The sequence below is a fragment of the Vombatus ursinus genome, unplaced genomic scaffold (genome assembly GCF_900497805.2).
Source record: "Vombatus ursinus unplaced genomic scaffold, bare-nosed wombat genome assembly UNPS02014848.1, whole genome shotgun sequence".
Classification (NCBI taxonomy): domain Eukaryota; kingdom Metazoa; phylum Chordata; class Mammalia; order Diprotodontia; family Vombatidae; genus Vombatus; species Vombatus ursinus.
In genome coordinates this window covers 3,317,486-3,343,302 of record NW_020954626.1, presented here as the reverse complement: position 1 = coordinate 3,343,302, position 25,817 = coordinate 3,317,486, and the positions used below count along the sequence as shown (strand labels likewise).

The 25,817-nt window shown below is 38.4% G+C and overlaps 1 protein-coding gene across 1 annotated transcript in view; it reads left to right on the top strand.

Annotated features, from left to right (window-relative positions):
- The window catches only part of GNB5 (G protein subunit beta 5), a 69,596-nt gene that overhangs the window by 24,429 nt on the left and 19,350 nt on the right, over window positions 1–25,817 (top strand). Inside the window, exons 4-7 of the mRNA XM_027840892.1 lie at window positions 14,540–14,676; window positions 17,394–17,435; window positions 18,718–18,794; window positions 24,858–24,990. Coding sequence (XP_027696693.1) covers window positions 14,540–14,676; window positions 17,394–17,435; window positions 18,718–18,794; window positions 24,858–24,990 — 389 coding nt within the window. The remainder of the gene's footprint in view (window positions 1–14,539; window positions 14,677–17,393; window positions 17,436–18,717; window positions 18,795–24,857; window positions 24,991–25,817) is intronic.

Sequence of the window (25,817 nt, the reverse complement as noted above, 5' to 3'; positions counted from 1 at the left end):
TGTACAGGATACCCTGTACCTTTGCAGTACTTTTTATCTCCCCAGCAGGAAGTGCAGGGCTCTGCAAAGTCAGTCAATCAACCAGCATTTATTAAGAGCTTACTCTGTACCAGGGGACTGTTTTAGGTGCTAGCCATGCAAAGATAAAAGGTGAAGCAATCCCTGTCCTCAAGGAACTTACTCACAATTTTATCAGGGGTAAACAACACCTATAATACTTGTTCAGTCATTTCAGCCATGTCCCACTTCTAACTCTTTTGGGGTTTTCTTGGCAAACATAACAAGGGATTTGTTTTTCTTTCTTCCTAGGGTGGGGGTGGGAGGGGGAGAGAATGAGATAGGAGAGGAGAGAAGGTATATTTTCATTAATTGAAAAAATAAAATTGAATTAAAAAAAAACCTCATCAATGTCCTTCCTAAATATAGGTGCCTAGAACTGAACACAGTGATCCATATGTGATCTGACCAGGGCAGAAAACAGCCAGATGCTGTTTCTAAGATGCTCTCTCTTGCTCCCTTAATGTAGCCTAAGATTTCATTAGCTTTTGTGGTCCCTTATTACACTTTTGATTCATATTGAACTTGAAATCCATCTAAACCCTCAAATTCTTTCAGACAAACCACTCTCTACTCAAATCCACCCCAACTACCACCACCACCAATCTGGTATTCATGAAGCTGATTTCTAGTTAAAATTAATCCCAACATAGTTACATGATATAACGTAAGTGCATTAGAGAGTCACAAAATAAAATGCTATGTGAGAGCAGAGGATAAAATTATTACTGACTAGAGTGATAAAGAATAGGCTTTCTGGAGGAATTATTTTTGAGTTGAACTTTTTAAAGGGGTAGAAATTAAATGGGCTAAGAAAGGAAAGGGAAGGTTCCATACACAGGGAATAGAGTGTGTTAAGGCATATTCAGGAAGCAGAGTACGGTCCAGTTTAGTTGGAGCAAAAAGAAAAGTAATATAAAGCTAGAAAAGTAGGTGTCAGACTATCTGGTACAAGTTGACAGGAGGGAATCATTGAGGATTTTTTTTATCGGAGTGACAAGCACTTTTCAAACCCTAAAGCGTTATATAAATGTGAGTGCTTACTATTGTAACCAAATATGTAAATAAAAAGATTATCCTGGCAGCAGCATACAGTTGTATTACAGCCAGAAAAAATCCTTTTTTGAATTTGTTCATGTGAAGTCTAAAAAATGCCCCCTAAAAAAGGGTGCTAAAGCCTAGATAAGAAGTAGGAGTTCTTCATTTAAAATATCTGGTTTATCCAGGAAACATTCCCAATGTAATCCTTTTACATGTAAAATTCATCAACTCCACATTTTAAATTGTCATTAAATGTGTCTTTTCAGAAGGATTATGTGCCTTGAGAGCAAGTTTAATCTTAGGTCAGTTCATCAATGACCTTACAGAACTGAGAAGTAGGACATCAGATATTTTTATAACATTTCACTGCCATGTACTTACTCGACATTTATATTTTTTCATATTAAAAAAACTATTGGGTTTTTTTTTAAGTCATGAGGTTCATGATTATACAATGATCAGTAAATAACAGATTAATTCCAACCCTGGCTAAAGAGACCAAATTCTAATGGAAAGGATAGGCCTTCTCTAAATTAGAACCTTGAAATGTCAGAACTGGAAGGCACCAGGAAGGTCATCTTACGTTTTGCTTACATATGAGGAAGTGAAGTGAAGTGATTTTTCTGAGGTCACAATGGTTGGCCTAGAACTAGAGACCAAGTCTTTCAGTTTTGGTACTTCAGTTGGTGGTTTTGTCATGTTTTGCAATTTGAATATGTACCATCTTCCAAAGTGTCTAAGAGTACTATGGTTGGGGGAACCTCCCAGGTCTGGAGGGCCTGGTTGAATATCCTGCTTCTGAGAGCCAGAGATCTTACTGGTACAGCACTTCACTTTCCCCTTCCCCATGCATGTATACATCCCATCACCACAAAGAATTATGATAGAGTTCCCTAAAGATGATTACTAGCTCCAAGTCAGATTGGCCCACTCCATTGCCTTGCAGAGCTACTGATTGCCCTGAACTCTACTATTCTTCTACTGAGTTCTAAACACAGCCTCACTCCCATCTTCCCTATAACTTTCCTTCCAAGTTGACCAGAAAATGATCATCTACTCTATTGTTGGCATTGTCCATCCTAGGGTATTGTAGGAGCAGTGTGAGTAGATGAGACAAGGTATGGTTTAAAACATATGTGCTCTGCCCCCTTCAATCCCATTCCTGGCATGCTGAAAATGTACCTAGTCTGATCTACACCAGGAGGGTAGTCCAGCTTTGAATGTCCTGACCACCCTAACTCCACCCCCTCCATGGAAGCTGTGGGAATAGCTGATTGCCAGTTATTTTAACAGCTGTGACATTAGTTACACCTAGCATATGAGGAGGCGTGGAAAGATAGCTCCATGGAGACTAGGAATCCACAAAGGAATAGGAAAACAATATTGTATGTCTCAGAAAGGACTTCTTCCCTGTATCTTCCATCCTATCTGGGGTAAACTCCCTCCAATTCCCGAGGAACTGTCCTTAAGTAAGATGGCCAACATCTTATTCAATCATTTCAATATCTCCCTGGTATGATTGATCATCCTTTGCTCCAAAGAATTTATCCTGATTGTCCAGAGGACTTTCCCCAGGTTCTTCCCATTAGTCTTTGGAAGCAAATGCCTAAATTACATATGTTTGATAGTAGCCAAGAAAATCTACCACCCAATCCCAGCTAGGAAGTAACATCCCAGGCATGTTTACAGAAGCATTCTAGAAATATTCCCACTAATGTGTAGTAATAGAATTGAAATTCAAAATTAGTACCTTGGGCAGTTGGGATAGAGCAAATCCAACAAGATAACAGTTATTTCCCTCCAAGGTACCTATCACATCTCCTTCAGCATTTAACATAGAGTACCTGGCACATTTAGTGGGTACTTAATAAATGCTTGCTAATTGATTGATTCAGCAATCAGTTTTACCAAATTGGTCAGAATTAGGTCCTGAGTCTTAGTTTTCCTTGCCATTTCTCTCACTGTTTGAAGGATGAAATTATCATTAAGGCAAATCAAGGAATTATTAGTGATTCAGTTTTTGGCAATTGATGGCTGGATAATTTAAGCTCCTTCCTCACCTCCTCCTAATAATGAGAGATTCCTCTACTATATTTTACCTCCACAAGAGATTTAGGATAGACATCACAAACCTTTCATGCAATTCCTTCTTCTATTCAGGTGGCTTGTAGAAGTGGTACCAAACTCAAATAGAAAGGGGAGTGGGAGTCACTACAACCACCTATTGACTTAAAAAAAATAAATATTAACATTATCTATGTTCTATTGTATTAGTATTTTGTTAAATACTTCCCAATTGCATTTTAATTGGGTTCTCTGTGTTTGCTTCCTCTCTGTTTGCTACCTAGTGTGCAATTCCAGGATGACAAATATAATTTCTGTTTCTCTCTGGATTGATTTTCACCCAAATATTCACCATACTTTCTTTATCCATTCCCTGACATGCCTCATTCAGATGAGTAGGAAAGGAAATAATGAGAGAGTAGGGAAGCCAAGGGAAGAAGAAAGACTACAGTAGTGTTAAGTGTTCTTAAAATTTTGAAAAGACCATTTGCTTTTTAACATTTAAACTCACTGGTGATTTTATGGAGAATAGTTTCAATACAGTTGTCAGAGTAGACACTCCATTGCCAAGTTTAACAGAGAACAGAGAAAGGATGATACCATGAAGAGATAACAAATTTCAGGTAGATTTTTTTGTTTCAGGATAAGGGATATTCGATTGGGAGGATAGGCATAAGGAACAGACCCAGTTAAGAGGAAGAGATTGAAAATGAACAAGAAAAGGAATGAGTGATGGAAAAAGTTCCTAAGGGAGAGATAAAGGGAAAGGAGAGAATCAAGGGCACAAGTGAAGTGTATTTGGTTAGAAGGAAAGTCACCGCATTCTGAGATGGAAGAAGGGAAAGGGTAACATATGGAGGTTAAGTGAATATTAAGCATGTCTTTGTATGGAACCATTTATTCGAGATTCTGGTCTTTTGTGCTCATGATTTTTTGGTGATTTTTTAAGGTGGTTCCTAGAAGGGTGATCCATTAGGAAGCCCTACAAAAAAAAAAGCAGTTGTTTATTTTATCAAAACTATATGTATTATATATATGATGTATATATGTGTATATTTATGTATCATGTATATATATCATTTCATATATATAATGATATTGAGATTCATCTTATTAGTGGTTTTTTCCTTGTGTTTCCTTTTGACTCCTTTAATTCAAAGGAATTAAGTGTGTTTCAACAAAACTTTGGGATTTGGCAGAAATTAAGGAGTTAATTTGAATTCAAAATGAATGTGTCAGTAGGAAGAGAAGAGGAAAATATTCTGGGGAAAATATATGATGGTTGGCATACGTTCTCACTTTTACTACATGAGGAGTTTCTGTTTTGGTTGGTGAGTCAGGCCTTTTTATTTTAGAATCTAAACAACAATGTTAGAATGTGAACATTTTCTTGGGGAGTAGGGGTGGGAGGGAGAAGCAGTAATCTAGAGTTTGTCATCAGGACACTCAGTGTCTTCATGCTCCAGGCAGCACATGACGGGTGGCTATTAAAGTGAGAACACACACACACACACACACACACACACACACACACACACGAACACATTTCTATTATGAGAATACAGATAATTATCAGACTTCTGCTGTTATTTGCATATCAGAAGGGAGGCATGGTTGCCAGATCTGTTTGAAAAACTTTTAAAAACACACAACACAGACACTGGGCCAGATGAGTAAGTTCCTTTAAATATGTGGAAATTCCCTTTCAAAGTGCACGTTAAGATGTGCAAAAAAAAACCCCCAAAAAACAAAAAATGCTTGTAGACTGGAAGGAGCAATCTATTAAAAAACATCCTATACAGGATCTCATAGAACAGAAAAAACACTGACTCTAGACAAAGGTCCTGCATTCAAACTCTGCCTCTAACACTAGCTGTGTGACCTTGGCCAAGTTAGTTAACTTTCCTGGGCCTCAGTTCCTTCATCAGTAAGCAATGGAGACGATTTCTGAGGCCCCTTCCAGCTCTAGAGTTACAATCCTAATAGGTCATATTTATAAAGCACTTTCGAATTTACAGAGCAACTTATACAGGTCACTTCACTTGATCTTCACTTGACCCTGTTAGGACAGATTATGTAATTATCACTATCATCACCAGTTTGCAGTTTGAGGAAGGGCACTCTCCGGAAAATGGGAGGACAAGGTACTAAGAAATTAAGTGATTTGCCCAAGGGCACTTAGTGGATAGCAGAGGAAAAAGTAGCATGCTGAAACTCCAACCCTGACCTAATATTTTTGAGTCCAGTGCACCATAGCATCAAGAAAGTATCTATGCCTAGAAAAATACTGACAAATAGGGAAAAAGAATTGAGGGTTTGGTGGGGGGAGGGGGGGGGTTTATAGTAGTTAGTTTTTTCCTACCAGTTAGATCCAGGGTAAGAATGTGCTTATGTTTATAAAGAAAGAATCTTTCCAGATTAATCTGATTTCGTTTTAGAACAGAATAACAAGTCTTACGGGGCCAAGAGACATAAGAATATAGAGAGGATGTCCTAAAAATTATTAAAGTTTAACATTGCACTGAGACTTTTGGGATGCCTTCTATGTATGTATGTATGTATGTATACACACATATATACTTTAGGGGAGGGAGGTTGGGGAGGCAGTAGAAATAATTTGAGCTTATTCCCCAAAAAAATAATCGTCCTCCTAGAGGGAGGACACTGCTATTACCCAGTAGTGTCGGTGGCTTCAGTGACAGCAACAAGGCTGCTGAGAATAAAAGCAGTTCTAGGGCTTTGATGACTATCCCTGAACTCCCCATCTTATTGGCCTAGAAGCAAGAAATCCTTGGTTCACAGGCTCTCTAGGGAGGAAAAAGCACTCTCCTTCCCCTTCCCCTTCCCCGCTTAGTTTCCCTAGATTCATTCAAGGCTCATCTCAAATCCCACATCTCTTAGCAGGACTTTCCTCCTCCCATCCCCTTTACCCCAGTGAAAGTACCAATGTACTTTCTTTCAAATTAGTTTCATCTACTTTGTGCCTATCTTATTCGGATTTAGTTATTTACATGTTTCTTCCCCATTAGAATGTAAGCTCCTTAAGGGCAGGGATTTTCTCCCCTTTCTTAGTTTCTCCAACTCTTAGAACATTACCTGACATACAATAAATACTAAAAAAAGAAAAAAAAAGTTTGTTGACTGACTAACAGAAATACAGATGTCCAGTGAGGAATGTCTCACAACCCACTCAAAGCCCCAAATGGACTTTTTTTCTCTCTTTTTTTGTCTGCATCCTTTGAGGCCCAGTTCAAATGATGCAGGGAAAAGTATCCCTGGGTTGGGAGTCAGGAAACTAAAGTCTAATTCTTGTCTGACTACACACTAACCGTATTCATTAGTATCAATCGGTGGATCCATAAACATTTATTAAACACCTTTTATGTGCCAGGCATCATGCTAAGTGCAGAGGAGACAAAAAAGCAGTAGTAGGGAAATTACTTGATCTCCCTTGACTTTACTTTCTTTGTTGTAAATCAAGGGCATTTTACTAGAGAATGATCCCAGAGATCTTTTCTAATCTCTATGACACTAAGGTCTCATATGCAAAAAAAAAAAAAAAATTAAAAATCACAGGATTCAGGTGGGCTGAAGGGGATCCCAACATCTCTCAGAGCTTCAGTTTCCTCTTCTGAAAAGTGAAAATGGCAGTGCTTATACCATCTACCTCACCCGGCTGTTGGGAGGAAAGCACTTGTCAAACCCTAAAGTGAGTTGACATTGTTAACTTCTCTGGAGTTATTACTACCAACTACGCTGGAGAGGGAAATGGTGAACCACTCCAGTATCTTTGGCAAGAAAGCCCCAAATGGGCTCACAACGAGTTGGCCATGACTGAAACAACTAGATAACAATATTGTTAACTAGCAAGTACCAGCAGAAAGGTTTTGTGAGGTTCTTTTAAGGCTTGAGCATTAAAAGGAAGCAGCGTTCTTTGTTTTGGAGTTCTCTCAGCCACACCTTCAATTCTCTATATAAGGCATCACATTAGAGATACAAAATTTAAAAGCAGCAGAAGTTGGCAATCTCGTGGGATGATGTAACACATACAGCTCACTATCCCTGCTTTAATTATGGTCAACTTTGTGAAGGGGAGACCTTCTGGTATAGGAGAAAGAGTGCCAAATTGGAGCTCCAAGGGCCTGAATTTGCTCCTTACTACCTAGGTGGAACAGTAGACGAGAGAGCTGAGTCTAGAGTCAGGAAGATTCATCTTCCCAAGTTCAAATCTGGCTTCAATTACCAGCTGTGTGACCCTGGGCAAGTCACTCAGCCCTGTTTGCCTCAGTTTCCTCATCTGTAAAATGAGCCAGAGAAGGAAATGGCAAACTACTCTAGTATCTTTGCCAAGAAAACTCCAAATGGGGTCATGAAGAGTTAAACAGGACTGAACAACAATGGAATCTACGTGACCTTGAGCAGGCAAATTACTTCTCTTCTCTGGGCCTCAGTTTTCTCATCTTTAAAATGAGGAGATGGGGGGGCGGAGCCAAGATGGCAGAGGGAAAGCAGTGATTGTCTCGAGCTCTCTCCTAAAGCCCTCCAAATACCTAAAAAAATGGCTCTAAACAAATTCTAAAGCAGCAGAACCCACAAAAAGACAGAGTGAAACAAATTTCCAGCCAAAGACAGCCTGGATGGTTGATCGGAAAGGTATATTGCGCCAGGTAGGGAGAGGAGCGCAGTTCAGCGTGGGTGCGCAGGCCTCACCGAACCTGGAGCAGGCCTCAGAGGATTGAATCATGGGCAGCTGTGGTGGTTTCCAGACTTCTCAATCCCTGAACACCAAAGACAACTTGGAAGGTCAGTGGGAAAAGTCTGTGACTGGGGTGAGAGAGGAGCTAGGTCTCAGCCACAAGTCTTGAGCACGGCCTGGGGCTGCAGCTTTTTCCTCAGCTTCCAGCCCACAGACTGAGGAGGAATCGAGTGGCTGATCAGAGGGGGATTGTGGGATCTCTTTGCTAGCACTGAGGCAGGAATTTCTTGCTTTGCCCATGCTTGGATCTGGGTCACTGTTCTGAGGGGCGGTCCTGGGGCGAAGAGGAGCACTGGTACGGTGGAGCTTGTTGTGGTGGTGGAGAGAAAACACCTCGCCCCTTATCATAGAACCTTGGAAGAACTGAAAATTTACAGGTCCCTAGAAGTACCTCTGAAAACATCTGTACAAACCCTCAAAGCTTGGGACAGTACATTCTCCACATTGGAAGCAGACTTTTACCTTAACAAAGAGTTTAAAACTCAAGTAATTGGCCGGGATCATGAGTAAGCAGCACAAAAAGAATCATACTATATTATCTTACTTTGGTGACAAAGAAGATCAAAACATACAACCAGAAGAAGACAATGAAGCCAAAGCTCCTACATCCAAAACCTCCAAGAAGAATATGAATCAGTCCCAGGTATTGGCAGAGCTCAAAAGGGATTTTGAGAAGCAAATGAGAGAAGTAGAGGAAAAACTGGGAAGAGAAATGAGAGTGATGCAAGAAAATCATGAAAAACAAGTCAACAGCTTGCTGAAGGAGACCCAAAAAAATACTGAAGAAAATAACACCTTAAAAAAATAGCCTAACCCAAATGGCAAAAGAGGTCCAAAAAGCCAATGAGGAGAAGAATGCCCTAAAAAGCAAAATTGGCCAAATGGAAAAGGAAGTCCAAAATATTACTGAAGAAAATACTTCCTTAAAAATTAGAATAGAGCAATTGGAAGCTAGTGACTTTATGAGAAATCAAGACACTGTAAAACAAATCCAAAAGAATGAAAAATTAGAAAACAATGTGAAATGTCTCATTGGAAAAACAACTGACCTGGAAAATAGATCCAGGACAGAGAATTTAAAAATTATTGGACTATCTGAAAGCCATGATCAAAAAAACACCCTAGACATCATCTTTCAAGAAATGATCAAGGAAAACTGCCCTGATATTTTAGAACCAGAGGGCAAAATAGAAATTGAAAGAATCCACCAATCTCCTCCTGAAAGAGATCCCCAAAGGAAAACTCCAAAGGAATATTGTAACCAAATTCCAGAGTTCCCAGGTCAAGGAGAAAATATTACAAGCAGCCAGAAAGTAACAATTCAAGTATTGTGGAAACACAATCAGGATAACACAAGATTTAGCTGCTTCTACATTAAGGGACCACAGGGCATGGAATATAATATTCCAGAGAGCAAAGGAGATTGGATTACAACCAAGAATCACCTACCCAGCAAAACTGAGTATAATCCTGCAGGGGAAAAAATGGTCATTCAGTGAAATAGAGGACTTTCAAGCATTCTTGATGAAAAGACCAGAGTTGAATAGAAAATTTGATTTTCAAATATAAGACTCGAGTGGAACATGAAGAGTTAAACAGGAAAGAGAAAATCATAAGAGACTTATTAAGGTTGAACTGTTTACATTCCTGCATGGAAAGATGATATTTGTAACTCATGAGACCTTTGTCAGTATTAGGGTAGTTAGAGGGGGAAAAAATTATATGTATGTATATATAGATATAGATAGATAGACAGAGGGCACAGGGTGAGTTGAAAATGAAGGGGTCATATCTGGAGAATAAAATTAAGGGGTGAGAGAAGAATGTACTAGAAGAAGGAAAAAGGGAGAGGTAGAACAGGGTAAATTATCCCACAAAAAAAAAACAGAAAAGAAAAGGCTCTTACAGTGGAGGGGAAACGGGGGAAGGTGAGAGGGAATGATTTCTTATTCTCATAGGATTTGACTTAAGGAGGGAGTAAGATACACACTCAATTGGGTGTGGAAATCTGTCTTACCCTACAGGAAAATAGGAGGGGAAGGGGACAAGAGAGTAGGGGAATGATAGAGAGGAGGGCAGATTGGAAAAGGGAGCAATCAGAAGCAAATACTTCTGAGGAGAGACAGGGTCAAAAGAAAGAATAGAATAAATGGGTGGGCGGGATAGGATTAAGGGAGAATTAGTTTTTCACAGCATGTCTACTATGGAAGTGTTTTGCATACCTGCACATATATAACCTATATTTAGTTGCTTGCCTTATCAATGAGGGTGGGTGGGGAGGGAGGAAGGGAGAAAATTTGGAACCCAAAGTTTTAAAAAACACATGTTTAAAAAAAAATGTTTTCACATGCAACTGAGAAATAAGAAATACAGGAAATGGGGTACAGAAATCTACCCTGCCCTACAGGAAAATTGAAGGGGAAGGGGATAAGAGAAGGGGGGGAGAGATAGAAGGGAAGGCAGACTAGGGGAACGGGTATTCAGAATGCAAGCCATCTTGGGGTGGGGGGAGGGGCAAGATGGGGTGAAAATTTGGAACTCAAAATCTTGTGGAAGTAAATGTTGAAAACAGAAAAAAAATTTTCTGCTCATATCTAAAAAAAAAAAAGAAAAAAATTGTATGATCCTTGAGGGTAGCAAATGTCTTTTGCCTCTTTTTGTATCTTCAGTTCTTAGAACAATGCCTGACATGTAGTAGACACTTAATAAATGTTTATTGATTAAAAAAATAAAATAAAATAAAATAAAATGAGGAGATTGGACCAGAGGACTTGTTAAACCTCTTCAAGCTCTAAATCTATGAGGCTATGATTATTTTTCACATCTGTCCTCATGTCCTCTGCTTGTGCCTGTACCCAGATGATGAAGTGGATGGAGAGTTAGACCTGAAGTCAGGAAGATGCAAATTGGCCTCAGACACTTAGTGGTTGTGTGACCCTAGGCAAGTCACTTAATGTTATGTTTGCCTCAGTTTGTAAAATGGCGATAATAATAGACCTACCTCCCAAGGTTGTTGTGAGGCTCAAATGAGATGATATTTGTAGAGTGTTTGCAAACTTTGAAGTGCTATAAAAATGCTTATTATTAGTAGTAATGGTATTATTACACTAGCAAATTATATAAATTCCTGAACAACAGAACACAGATTGGATTACGTCCAAAAGTGATTTAGTCAAAATACCAGCTTGGCGCAGCAAGATGTCTTTTTTGAATGTGACATAGAAACTACTTTCAGATAACTGGAGACATTTTTAAGGCTGTTACTCTACCCTGGAAACACTCTAACTGGCTAATTAAAAGAGCTGGCCTGTACCTCGCTCTCTGTGTTTCCTGTGAACACAAATTCCTGTGAAGTTCGATCTTGCCAGACTAAAGCAATGCAGAACCTTCTTACTTCTCACCAAAACCTACCTTCGCTCCTGGAAATATCTATTTCTGACGTCGTAGATTCATCAATCCCCCACCTACGCCTTCGTCACAAAGACAGGGCCTGGCTTCTGTTGTGAGCTTGTGTCTGGAATGCTAGAACATTGAATTCTTCTATGTCAATTCGTAAATGTTCCAGTTCAGATGTTCTAGTAAATTCAAGGGACATGGGCAGCTTCCTTTTTTTTTTTTTTTACATTGTACATTTTGCTCTTGATGCAAGAAGCATTCTATGTAAATATAGAGGTTTTACTCCTATCTTTCTCACCAATCTCTGTCGCCTTTTTTTGGCTCCTCATCTTCTCCCCACCCCCTAAGTGTGGGCATTCCCCAAGACTACACCTGACCTTTTTGTCTGACTATACTTCCTCTGGCTGCAATCCTACTCCATCCCTAACCTCTACCCACTGACATCCTCTCCTTTAAGGCTTACCTCTGTTTGTGCCTCCTCCATGAAGCCTTCCCTGATCCCTTCAGCTAGAAATGATTCCCTCCCCACCCAGTGTCTCAGCGCATGCTATTTTGACTTCTCTTATATAGGAAACATTTTCTAACTTGTATTATAATTGTTTGTGTATATCTTACACAAATAGAAAAAGGAAGTTTGGCAAAGTGGATAGAGAGCTGGCCTTATATCAGGAAGACCTGAGTTCAAGTTCCACTTCTGACACATTCTGGCTTTGTGACCCTGGGCAAGTCACAACCTTACAGTGTCCCCAGGCTGTTCTCTAGGATTGTAAGTCACAGAACAAATGCTAATCTCCATTGGTACAAAGTTTCCTACATCAAATTCAGTCTTACTTTTCTATTAGGAAGAAAGTAAATAAGGGGCAGCTAGGTGGTACAGTGGATAGTGTACATCAGGGTTATAGTGGATGGAGCACCAGGACCTAGGGTCAGGAAGACCTGAGTTCAAATGTGGCCTCAGACACTGCCTAGTTGTCTGACCTTGGGCAGATCACTTAACTCAACTGCCTCCCCATCCCCTACCCCCAAAAAAGGAAGAAAGGAAATAAGCATTTATTAAGATTTCATTTTATTTGTGTATTATATATTAATATATGTTATATTATTTTATTATATATTAATATTTTTATATATTTATTCATTTCATATATTTACTTACTGGCCTACTCTCTGCCAGGTACTGTCCTAAGCACTTTACAAATATTATTTCATTGTATCTTCACAACAATCCTGGGAGGAAGATGGTATCATCATCTTCAGTTACAGTTGAGGAAACTGAGGCAGACAGGTTAAATGACTTACTCAGGGCCATAAAGCTAGTTAAGTATCTGAGGTTGGATTTAAACACAGGTCTTCCTGACTCCTAGTGGCCTATCCACTGTACCACCTAGCTGTTAGATTGTAAGGTCTTTGAGGACAGGTCATATTTTATTCATCTTTGGGTACCTACTAGTGCTGAGCACATAGCAGCAGTAGCAATAATAATAATTTTACATTTTATAATCGAGGCACAGAATTTAATAACAACTGGACTTAGATTCAGAAGGTCCTGGGTTCAGTCCTCTCTCCCCCATGTAACATATGATCATGATCCCTTATTTTCTTCTATAGAGTGACCATAGTAATAACTACCTAGTGTACATTGCAGGGTTGTTATGAAATTCAAAATGAGAATATACATGAAAGCAATTTGGAAGATATACAGCCCTATATAGATCATTCGATCAATTGTTGTTGTTGCTGTTGTTATTGAGTCATTCCAATTGGGCATGACTCTCCATAACTTCATTTGGGGTCTTCTTGGCAAAGATACTGAAGTGGTTTGCCATTTCCTTCTCAAGCTCATTTTACAGATGAGGAACTAAGGCAAACAGGATTAAGTGACTTGCCCAGGGCCACACACCTAGTAAATGTCTGCAGCCAGATTTGAACTTCAGAAAATGAGTCTTCCTGACTCCAGGCCTGATACTCTATCCACTTCAACACCTAGCTTCCCCAATCAGTAAGCATTGATTAAACACCTACTATATGCCAGGCACAGAATTAGGCACAAGAGATACAAAGACAAAAATAAAACAATCCCTACCTTCAATGAGTTTACTTTCTGTCAGAAGAGATGATATGTACATATATAAGCATATGCAGAATATGTACAAGATAAATGCAAGGTAGTTCAGGAAGAGAAAGGACAGGAGAAGCTGGGAGGATCGTGGAAAAGATGGTTCTAAAATGTAAGATATTTTTAAAGGCCCCAACCCTCCTTTTTAAGATATGGTGTTACATGGGAATAACATTGATAAGGGCCCAAACTATTACCAAAAAAAATTACAGCCCTATAGGCATATGACTAATTTTCCTAAATGCCCATGCCATTAACTCAGAACCAGAATTAAGGAGTACATCAAAACTTAGAGGGCAGTGACAATGCTAGCACTCCTTCTGAATGTAGAAACAACTGAGCTGAGCATCTAGTTAATGAGAATAATTAGTTAAAGAGCTTGTAGATGCTTTTTCCCTTCCTGCCCCCATAGTATAACCCAACAGAGCTTCCTGTCCCATCTTGGTTGTGCACCATCCCTCTGATGTGAGAGCACATTTCCTGTGTTTTGTGGAGCTTTGCTCAGGTACAATTAATCAATCAATCAACAAGCATTATTAGTGCTTACTGTGTGCCAGACACCCATCTAAGAACTGGTGATATAAAAAGGCAGAAACAGTCCCTTGCCCTCAAAGATCTCACATTCTAAAATGGAAGGACAACACAAACATAATTAGGTACATACAAGGTATATAGAATAAGAAGATAGAAAGTGATATGAAAGGGAAAGGCATTAGCATCTGCAGGAACTGGAAAAGGGTTTCCTGTAGGCCTCCTGGAGCTCACTGAGCAGGAGAGGGTACAATGACATTGCCATATGTACACTTTAGGAGAACCATTTTGGCAGCTGAATGGAAGATAGGTTATGGGGAGAGACTTGTGGACAGGAGACCTATTTAAAGACTATTGAAATAGTCCAGTTGAGAAGTGATAAGAGCTTGAACTAGGATTGTGATTGTGTGAACGCAGAGAAAGGGACGTGTATAAGAGATATTATGAAGATAGAAATGACCAAAATTTATCAGCAAATTGGATATGAGTACAAATTATGATTCTTTACAAATCATGCAACATGCATAATTTCCCACAGTGAATGTGACACAACCTTCTTCTAACCCAATTCTTTTTAGTGCATCAGGTAGCTGAACGGGTGGAGGCTCTGGGTCAGTTTGTAATGAAGACAAGAAGAACGCTCAAGGGCCATGGGAACAAAGTCCTCTGCATGGACTGGTGTAAAGACAAAAGAAGGATTGTGAGCTCTTCTCAGGTAAAATACACTTGGTCTCAAAATGCCGTTCACTGGTAATGGCTTCTGGTGCACAGACTTAAATAAGGAGAAATAAAAATATGTTTCTCTAAATTCTTTCAGAATCTTTGTAACTTTCATTCAACCATGTCAATCTCCCAGAAGATAAATCAATACAGTCAATTCGTTTTCTAAATCCTATAAATCTTGCACCTTTAGAAGTGAAAATTCAGTTGGGAATTATCTGTATGTGATCTCTATTCAGCAAAATAATTTCTTCCTCTCTGAATTTATAGAGTATTATTTGTTTACAAAAAAATCAATAGCAGTTTCATGGTTTCCATGGGCTTAAAAATTATTAATTCCTTCAGTGTTTCTTCAGTCCCCCAAGAAAACAGCATGAGGTAGTAGGAAGAACATAGAATTTGGCATCAGAGGAGCTGGATTTTAATCCCAGCACAGCTTTTACTGCCTGTGTGACCTTGGACAGGTCATTTTGCATCCCGTTGCCTCAGATTTCCTAATCTGTAAAATGGAGGAGTTGGACTACGTTATCTACAAAGTCCTTTTCAGTTCTAAATCTTAGAATCCCCTCCAAAAGAAATCTCAGCATGCTCTCCCATTGTCCTCACCAGAATGTTTTCTCAAGATGTTTGGCTATTTTTAGAGAAAAAAAAATCTTCTATAACCCAAAAGGATGAAAATAGGCCATTGTCAAGGATATTCAAATATGCTAGGGAAAGTCATTCCCAAAGAAGAGTTACAGAGACATTTTGAACGATGAGAATATTATCAGAATAAAAAGTGTGTTGCTTCCCAGGGTAACTACTTTGAAAGGAACACTACTTAGATGTATCACTTCTGGTATATTTGTTAAAAATCAGTGGTGTTACTTTCTAATCACATGGATATCATTAGTCATAGTGATGGGTTCTTAAATGTTGGAGTATTGTCCATTGTACCAGTCCGTTGGAAATCCATCTCTGGAAATGACTAGGAATTATTTCCTACTTGACTTTTCAGTCTAGAATCTCCAACTGGTCTGAGGGACATTATAAACTGTTGTTTTGATTGGCAATTTAAAATATTAGAGAGAAGAATGCTGTGCTGTGAAAACTCTTACCAGTTAGGACTTAACTATCTTGAACTCAAATAATTCCACAATTCCTTTACCAAAGGCCAAAAGAATCAGACACCAAGGAATCAACTAGATTTCTGCAGAAAATCTCAATGCTCAGGTTCTTACAGTAGAAAATGAATGACAATAGGACCTAAAAGTGTTATCAAAAACAACAAAAAAGACCTATCAGATTAAAGTTTTCATAAAAGCATTACATGTAGTTAGATATGACAGAAAACAACATACAGATCCAACTGTACGGGAATGATTAAATAAAGTTTATATTAATGTAATAGAACACTGATGCCACTAAAACTGAAAGGTATACAAAATACAAAGAAATCTGGAAAGGCTTTTACAAAGCAATATATTGTAAAAAAAAAAAAAAAGTAAAAGCAGAATGGAAAGCACAGTAAATTACAATTATATAAGAGAAAAAGAGAATGGGAATGAATGCACAAAGAATCCTAATGGAGACCCAGAGGGAGTGACAGAAAAATTGCTGTGCTACTTTATACATTGAAATAAATTAATGTAAACACAGTTACTAAAATAGTTTAGTTGATTGTACTTATGTTCAAAAGTTTTTATTACAACTTAAAAAAAAGAAAGAAAATGGCCAATGAAAGTAGGGATAGAGATGAAGGGTTACAAACATGATAAATACAAGTTGTAATTAAATCGTCCAACAGTTACCTGAAAATTATTTCAGATTTATAATATTTTGTGTGCAGGCTTAAGGATTTGGGGCATTGTGAGTAGAATTTGGAATGTTTGAAATTTGTTTTAAATTTATATTTGTTTGAAATGTATGATTATTTGAAATGTATGATTGTTCTTTATAATGGATTATATAGAACAGATTACTTTCTGTATTACGCAAACAATATGAAGTGGGAAATTGAAAATTTATCCAAATCAAATAGACACTTACTCATAGGGAAAAGGAGAGGGGGGGCTTGAATTTCCTAGATAGATTAAAGGTTTCACATTGTTTTGTTTTGGTTTTTTAAGTAGTATTCCATTTTTTTTCAAACTGATGAGTTTTGTTTAGACACATCAGTTACATCCTGGTACCCTTCTTCTCCACTACCATTACCCCAGGACCTAGCAATTTTTTTTATTAAGCTAAGCAAAAAAAAAAAAAAAAAGTCAAATATATGATGCAATTGACAGTACAAGGAACTTTCCATTTTACCAGTTTTATGGCCTCTTACCAGGAAAGAAGTGTGCTTTAACCTCAGTCAGCTGGAAGCAACATTGGCTTTTATATTTTATCTGAATTCTGTTGTCTTTTAGGTGTTACCTTCATTTGCATTATTATAGTCATAGTGTATATGTTTGTTACCTTCACTCCTCATCAATTCTTCATATTCCTCATTCTTTACAGTGGGAGAATATTCCACTCATATACCATATACCATCCCTTCATATACCATAATTTTTTTCATCTTTTCCCTGCTGAGAGTAGATTTATAAGCCTGAAGCATCCGGATTATCATGTCTACTTTCTACTTTAGTTATCCCCTGTAGATACAAATTTTAGCTGAAATTTTTAGGCTATATTTGTTGAAAATTCAGAGATACTACTGAGATCTGCCTTTTTTTTTTCATCCAGGATGGGAAGGTGATAGTATGGGATTCCTTCACAACTAATAAGGTAAGACATTTTTTCAAAGTCTCCATAATTAGCATCAAGAAGTATATAGTCCCTGTGCACAGTGGGCACCAAATAATTGCATATTAATACTACTGATAAGTATACAATTGTGCATATAAAATTGTTGTCCCCTTCTGCTAGAAAAGAGATAATGAGAATTAAAAATTTTCATGAGTGAATCTCCTGTTGATATGGGATTATGTCTGTTGGAAAGTATGGAGGCAGCATAATATAAAAAACTGGAAATAGAAATGAAGTTCAAGTCAGAAGATGTAGGTGCCAGTCCTGGCTTGACTTCCAGCATGCAGATCAAAAGCCATCCATGACTGCCTATCTTATGCAACACCTCATGCCTTAAGTTCATCACAAGGAGTCCACTAGGGATCATGAGGCCTTCCTTCTTCTTTACATCTTTGTGAAACAATGAAACACAAGAGTTGTCCATTAGTTTTCGCAATCTATTGTTATGTGACCAGACCGTCTTTTTAACTCAAACATTTATTTTATGACATCCTTTATACTGATTCTCCTTCATAAATTCTTTGTTTACAATGTGTTATATCTATTAAATATAGATTCCAATACAAAATAACTGAAAACACATCATTCAGATAAAACACTTTCAATATTTTTCACTGTCTAAATGCATTTTAAAAATCAATACTGCTTTTGTATTGGAGAATTTCTTTAAAATATCAGTAATTCCCATTGTATGAAGAGTTGAATTTTCAAATTGGAGAGAGAAGTCTGATTTATTTAGTGTAAATGAATGTCTAGTTCCTGAGGTATCAAAAAGTTCATGATCAGGGAATCTCTGCCCCTGCCTCACATTCTCCCATGTCTTGGCCACTTATGAAGCCAACGTTGGGGAATAGTTACTGAAAATTGTGATATGGTGTGGGGAGTTGAGGTGTACCCAGTTTGACCTATGACATAAAGAATCAACTTCTTCCTTGAATTTTGATGTGTTGAAGGAGGAAAGATGTGGGATGGGATTTGCCACTTGCCAAAGCAGCAGAGGACGTAAACCTTGCAAGCAAGTGTCTGGTTCTTGGGATTGACACTGCCTATTTCAAACTCCAGTCCCTTAACTTCTTATGGCCTATTAGTGAATAGAAACACTTTTGGGGAAAAGAAATTTATTTTTCCTATAGCCAACTAATTTTCCATGAGAAATATATCTCTGAAATAACTGCATGAACTTATAGGAAGTTATGATTTGCTTCAAATTAAGTTTACAAATAACTGTAAAAGAATTTCTCTGATTTTGTGTATGTTTCAGGAACATGCAGTGACTATGCCCTGTACCTGGGTGATGGCATGTGCCTATGCCCCATCAGGATGTGCCATTGCCTGTGGGTGAGTAGAATAGAACATCTCAAACTTTCAATCAGATTCATTTTATTTTCTTTTGGCAAGAAATTTCACTGTTCGTGTCTCCTACAAAAGATATGCCATTAAAATGAGCGTCCCGTTCTTTGCTTCCCAATAATTTTTAAGGAGTAAAACTTGACCTTCCTCTTATATATATTTTTACATTGGGTATATGAAATCATTAGTGTAGGGAATTCACAGTGAAGAAACTCTTATCAGATCAGGTCAATATATTTCCTGCAATTTACTGTCTTAGGTCCCTAGAAGACTGAAAGATGAAGTGATTTACCCACGGTCATATGGCCAGTAAAAGTGGAAGGCCAGGCTTGAACCCAGGTCTTTCTGACCCAAGGACAGCTCTTTATCTACTATGCTATTCTGTCTCTACATCCATAAGAGCTAGATAACATTTACATAGTGCTTTAAGGTTTGCAAAGCGCTTTACAAATATTACTTCATTTTATCCTCACAACCCTAGGAAGGGTTGATGAGGATAATGAAGCTGAGAAAGGTTTAGTGAATTGCCCAGGGTCTTACAACTGATAAGTATCTGAGGCAGGATTTGAACTCAGGTCTTTCTAACTCCAGATGTATATAGCACTACATCTGCCACCCAGCTGCCCAGGAGAATAATCTATATTCTCATTAAGGAGTTTAAAACATGTGCAATCCTCTCCCTTCCCCCAAACAAGAAAGTGAAAAAGTCAACTCCCAGAAACTCCCTAACCTCCTTCTCTTAGTTCCCTTTTTCCTGCAGTCTCTCTCACTCCACATGAATATATTTAAAATGTCCAGACTCTGAAGTACACCAGAGGCAGATGCTGTTCAATTTTTTTTAAACTGGAGAAACTGAAACAGTGAATGGTTGAGTAATCTCCTTAAATAAAAGGCAGTGGGAGAACAGTCAATCCCTTAAAAAGCACAAACAGCCTGCTATGGGAGGCAGATCACACCGCGCACTTATTTAATCAAAGGTGAGTGGTAGCCAAACACGCTGTACGGGAAGAACAAAGAAGTGTCCGCCTTGTCCTGGGTAAAGGACAAAACATTCCGATCGTAACCACCTACAAAGAAGGTGAACACAACTGGTTAGTAATTCCCTTCTCAAAGGGACCAAGAGAGGCATTAATTTTCAGACTCGACATCTTGTATTTTCATTTTAGGAGCTCACGTTCAGGGTGTTATGTGAAGTGGCTATTTACTGGGGCTTACCCATGACTCCTGGGCATGTTTCTTATACTTTTGGGGATGAGTCAGTCTGAGCTCAATCCCTGCTTCTGGCCCCTTTGATAGCTGCCACTTTCCTTATCTTGATTCAGCCAGTTGTAATGAGAAGACAAACTAACAGTCTGTACTGAACAAATGGAGAGAGGTAAACATCAGGCCAGGTTCCTTCCTGGGGTATGGGTGAAGTCCTTCTGCAGTCAGCTGTTGCTGATCAACGCAGCACGCTCCCTGCTTTCTCATACCTCTCACAGTAAAATAGCCGCTTCTCCCAGTAATGAATAGCTAGAAACAAGGAAGTCAGTGCAGGAAATCTGAGACAAGGAGAACAAGACTTGGGGCTGGGTATTACGGCGGGGAGAAAGGGGGAGAACGCAGGAAGAGAATGGCCCTCACTGGCTGTATGAGTTTTCAAAACTAAATATTCAGAAATAGAGGAGTTTCCGCTTTTTGATAAAAACCAATCTGAGGCTGCTGATGAGTCCCACTTAGTCTACTGCGCGGAGGAATGTAATCCTTAGTAGAGGCTGATAAATCAGAAAGGGGAAATGTGATTCTGTCCAGTTCTAGAGTCAAGAGAAGGGTTCCTGTTCCATGGAGCTGAAAATGCTGCTCAATATCTATAAGTAAGTAATCTATTAACCTGAGTAACAGAGGAAGAAAATAAACGACCATTTATTAAACACCTACTATGTGCCAGGCACTGTGCAAAGCGCTTCACAAATACTGTTTCATTTGATCTTCACAACAATCCTGGGATATAGGCAGTGTTATTATCCCCTTTTACAGTTGAGGAAACTGAGGCAGAAAGAGGTGAAGTGACTTTCCCAGGATCACACAGCTAGTAAGTACTTGAGGCCTGATTTGAACACAAGTTCTCCTGACACCTAAAGTCAGTGTTCCATCCACTGGGCCACCAACCACTACCAGGAGAATTAGGGAAACAGAAAAGAGCCATCATCCTAGAAAATAATGTCGAAGGACATGGTGGCCTGGGAATTACCCAGCCTTCTCTTTTGTAGTCTAACTTTTGGGTGTGCATTAAGATGTTCAGGATCATCACAATACCTTTTTCATAAAATCACAGGGCTATAAAGGACTACAGTGTTCTCTCAGTGCAGGGGAGATGATTATCTAATACGTTCTGAGATCTCTCTGGGAAAGGAGATTCAAAGTCTCTTTTGATAACCGATTTCGTTGTTTATCTCACTGTTTAACAGCACTCACAAATAGAAAAGTTGTTCTTTATAATCTTTAACTAAAATCCTTCTTCCTACAAATTCTAGAGCCTCAGCATGTGAAGAAACTTAAGGGTTATCTTTTCTAGCTCATAACTGAGCAGAAATCCCCTCTACAACAACCTTGTTATTTTTTTTTTCTATTTCAGTGGAGAGGGAAAACACCTGGTTGCTAGGATTTTATAAGAATCTCTATATAAAGTTAAATAGTAGCCCCAGGTTAAAGTAAGTTAGAAATTATTAAACTCAGGCTCTCACTTGACTAGGTCTCTCCCTTACCTACCTCTACAAACTAAATAACTTTCAATACTTCCAATATTTATTTATAAGTCAGGTTTTCTGATGCTTACGTGGTCTAAGTGCATCATCAAACCCACTCACTGGCTGTGTAACCCAGAGGCATGGCATCTAAAGTGTCCTGAATCCCCCTTGTCTAACTGAAAGTCATAGAAAATATAAAATTACATTGTATTTTTGTTGATCATGAAAAAGCATTTGAGTCAGCAGAGCAAGACACTGCCTTAAACGTTCTTTTACAGCAAAGTATACCATCCATGCATCAAAATCTTTCAAGACATAGCAACAGGAATAACCCTATTCAATGACCCTCTAATTTTAAATATCAGTCAAAACATCAAATGGGGAATATGCTCTTCAAAAGTATTTGCCACTGTGATACAGCCGATACAGCACAAAGCCCATTTGGAAGGAGATGTTATTGCAGATGGTGAGGGCCTTCAGATGCCCCTGTTTTCAGAAGAGTCTGTACTGGTTCCATCAAGCTCCACAAAACTGAAATACATTCTAAAGGAGACCTATAACCATTCAAAAGAGCTTGGTATAATCATCCACACAGGAAATACCAAGTGGATGAATATTACGTATTACCTATATGATGAGCTTCATTTGTATGGACATATCATAGCACTTTTCCATTAGTATTTATATCTGGGATAATTAATATGGATGGACCACAAATTGGGCTTAGAATTGAACAGGAGGAGAAGAATCGGCTGGGTTGCCTTCAAAAAATTGTAAAGTTCCTTTAATAACCCCAAGTTTCCCATGGAAACAGAAACTATCTTTTTAACATCAACATTCTGCCACTGTTGCCATTTGGCAACAAGACATTAAGTACAACACTCTCCAAAATATTAAAAATGAGTATCACACAGGGCAATGGAGAGACACACGGTGTATGTGAGCAGGCTCCAGCAGGAAATCAATGAGGAAATCCAAAGAATAGGAATAAAAATGTCATCCAGGAAACATATGATAGACCAAGAAGATGAGCTGGTCACGTGCTCAGGGCGAGGGATAACAGGTGGGTAACTAGAGCGCTCCATTAGTATTTTCACATGTTAGAAGAAAACAAGACCTGTCTCCAGCTGGTTGGATGGACACTCGCTACACTTAAGTGGCCGGTTTAAGGGAGGATATGGATAAGAATCACGTGGGATAAGGAAGGATGGACAGTTTGTGTTCTGCATCTTTGGAAGGAACTTCCCAGTTGATTAGATCACCAATCCATTTGAGTACTCTTGAAGTGACAGTTTCCAACTTCTCCACATTCTTCCCCCAACTGTGGCATTCCCCATTGGGCTTTTCTCTGTATCATTCCTATCAAGAGACATTAATGCAACAACTCTAGAGTGTTATGGAGCCAGATCTTGCATGTGCAGCATACTCAGTATAGCAGGAATATCTTCACTCAGGAGAGTCCAGGCTCTGAATTTGACTCTGCTACCTGGGCAAGCTCTTGACCTCTAAGCCTCAGTTCCTCCACCTGCCTCCCTTTCCTGCCTCACCAGGTTATGAATGAGAATTAAACAATTCTGTCTACTAATGCAGATGAGTAAGTCCCTTGTAATTTACCAACTTTAACTTACAGACTTAGAGTCACCAAGAAATTAAATAACTTGCCCATGATCCCACAGTTAGTATGTGTCAGAGGCACTTAGGTCTTTTTCATTCTAAAGCTGGTCTTCTAATCTATTGCACCTACCACAGTACTGCTTATAAACACGGATAATGTCAAAAATTTAAAACAAGGCTAAATTCTCTTTATAGATAAAAAAATGTTCATCCTCTCCCTCACTAAATCTTTTGCTAAGAACAATTCTAGCTACTTTGAGCTTCTAACAGAGAACCTAACTTAATGATTACCAACTCTGATTTTGTGATAGCCCAATGTATACAGTTATCTCAAAAAGTTTAATGAACTGCTACAGTTCACAAAATTAGTTTCAGTATACATTCACACATACACACAACAACAACAACAAACAACTAGATAGTACTTTTAATGGAGGGCTGTATTACCAAATCAACCAGACATTGTTAGAATGCCCCAAATTCCCTGAGGTTCAGGCTTTCTAGGTTGCTAGTAGTGAAAACAGTTGTTGAGAATTGGTAGGCAAGTTCACTCACTGGGTGTTAGTCTCTAAATCATTGAAAGTTGATTCTAGTACAGTTAATTTTTTTTAGTATAATTAATAAAGTGCCTCATATACACATTATCATCAATAACGATTCACTCTGGGTAAATGTAAACTTATTGATCATATAATTTTCAGGTTTTGAGATTAAAAAAAATAGAGTACTATAATGTCACATCCTTTTTCAGTGTGACATTTGCCATAGCCAGAATGTTCTAGGTCAGAGATTCTTTATCATTTTTGTGTTGTGGGCCCCTTTGGCAAAGTCTGATGAAACCTATGGACCGTTCCTGAAAATGATGTTTCTAAATGCCTAAAACAAAATATATGATTACAAAGGAAGTCAATCATATTGAAATAAAATTATCAAAATATATTTTTAAAAGTTCACAGACCCTAGGTCTAGACCCCCTGAACTAAGGTAGTCCATGCCCCCCAAAACAAACCCAATAAGCTATACCTCTGATCCTTTCCCCACTATAACTAGCTTATACTTTGATTTCTTCATTTTGGGGCTTCATTTTTGCCCTAATTAGAAGGGAGAGATGTGTGTGTACGTGTGAGTAGGGAGTACCAGGAGTAAAGGGTAGGGGCTTCAACAATTGTCCAAAACAGAGTCTCGTCCCCAACTTGGAAGACTCGAGGGTGGGCTGATTAGTTCCAGATTTTCTTCAAAGGACTACAGTACTTTTGTCATTATAATGACAGAATGATGGGGATTGTGATGTATCCTGTGGTCATTCAGTATATTCTAGCAGATACCAAAATGCTTTATAATCTTAAATACAAAGTTCCAAATGAAATACTGGTTTTACAGTGTTTTTAAGTGTAGGAAATATCCTGTGGATCCTTTTTCTTTATATATACAGTGCTCAAATGCATTGCTTCATCTTCTACAAAAGAGTCAACCACTAAAGTCAATTTTCATTTTCTATAAACATTAACCTGCAATATATATATTACTACTGCCCTCATTTCTATGTCTGAATACATGGTACTCCAAGCATCTACAATATAAAGTTGACAATTTACATTTCAGAAACAAGTGAACAAAAAGGATTTCACAGACTCATTTAAACTTCCCCATCCTCCCAACTCTTCTCCCCAAATGGTATCAATGTTTGAAATTTCTTTGTTTTTCATGTTAGTGGCTTGGACAATAAGTGTTCTGTGTATCCCCTGACTTTTGACAAAAATGAAAATATGGCCGCCAAAAAGAAGTCTGTCGCAATGCATACCAACTACCTTTCAGCCTGCAGCTTCACCAACTCGGATATGCAGGTAAACAATCACCTAACTGTCATAGATTTGCTATTGCTTAACCTAGCAAGCATCAGCTGTGTGCAGAACAGCAGGAGATGTAGAGATGGGGACTACACAGGTGGTCCTCATTGAATGGCAAAGATGTAGGAATTCTGTGGTTCTGTGTATTCTGCCAAAGTTTTCTCCTGCAGTAGAAATTCACAGAACCTGAGGTCTGTGAACTTGTTTTTGTCTTTAAATTTTGATAACTGTATTTTGTATGATTAATATTCTTTGTAATACTGTGTGTTTTGTTTTGTTTTTGCATTTAAAACAAGATTCTGAAAAGCACTCCCTAGGCCTCACCAGACTCTGTCAAAGAGACCCATAACACACACACCCACACACAAAGATTAAGAACCCCAATTCTAAAGGAATTTCTGTTCTCCTTTGATTGTCTTCATTACTTCAAGAATCAGTGAACTCACTAAACTGGATATTCTTTTAACTGATGTATATTGCTACCGTTCCATGCCTGAGATGGTTTTTAAGAGTTTCTGTTATCCAGTTTCAAAGGACTCATGATGAAACAAGCAATAGGTAGGGGAAAGGGAAGAGGAGGAAAGAAGAGAATTTGGAATTGAAAACAAAAACAAAATAAAATTTCATTTTTAAAAAATGTTTTAAAAATTTGAACCCTTAAAAGAAAAAGAGTTGCTGTGACTTCCCTTCTCCCCCAAATTCATCAAAATTTAACCTGCAGACCACTATGTACAAACAAGATATATGGATGTAGATAAGTGAGAGATTGGAGGTTGCTGTTGTCCTTCATTCTCAAAAAGGGCTATGACATCAGGGAGGTGATG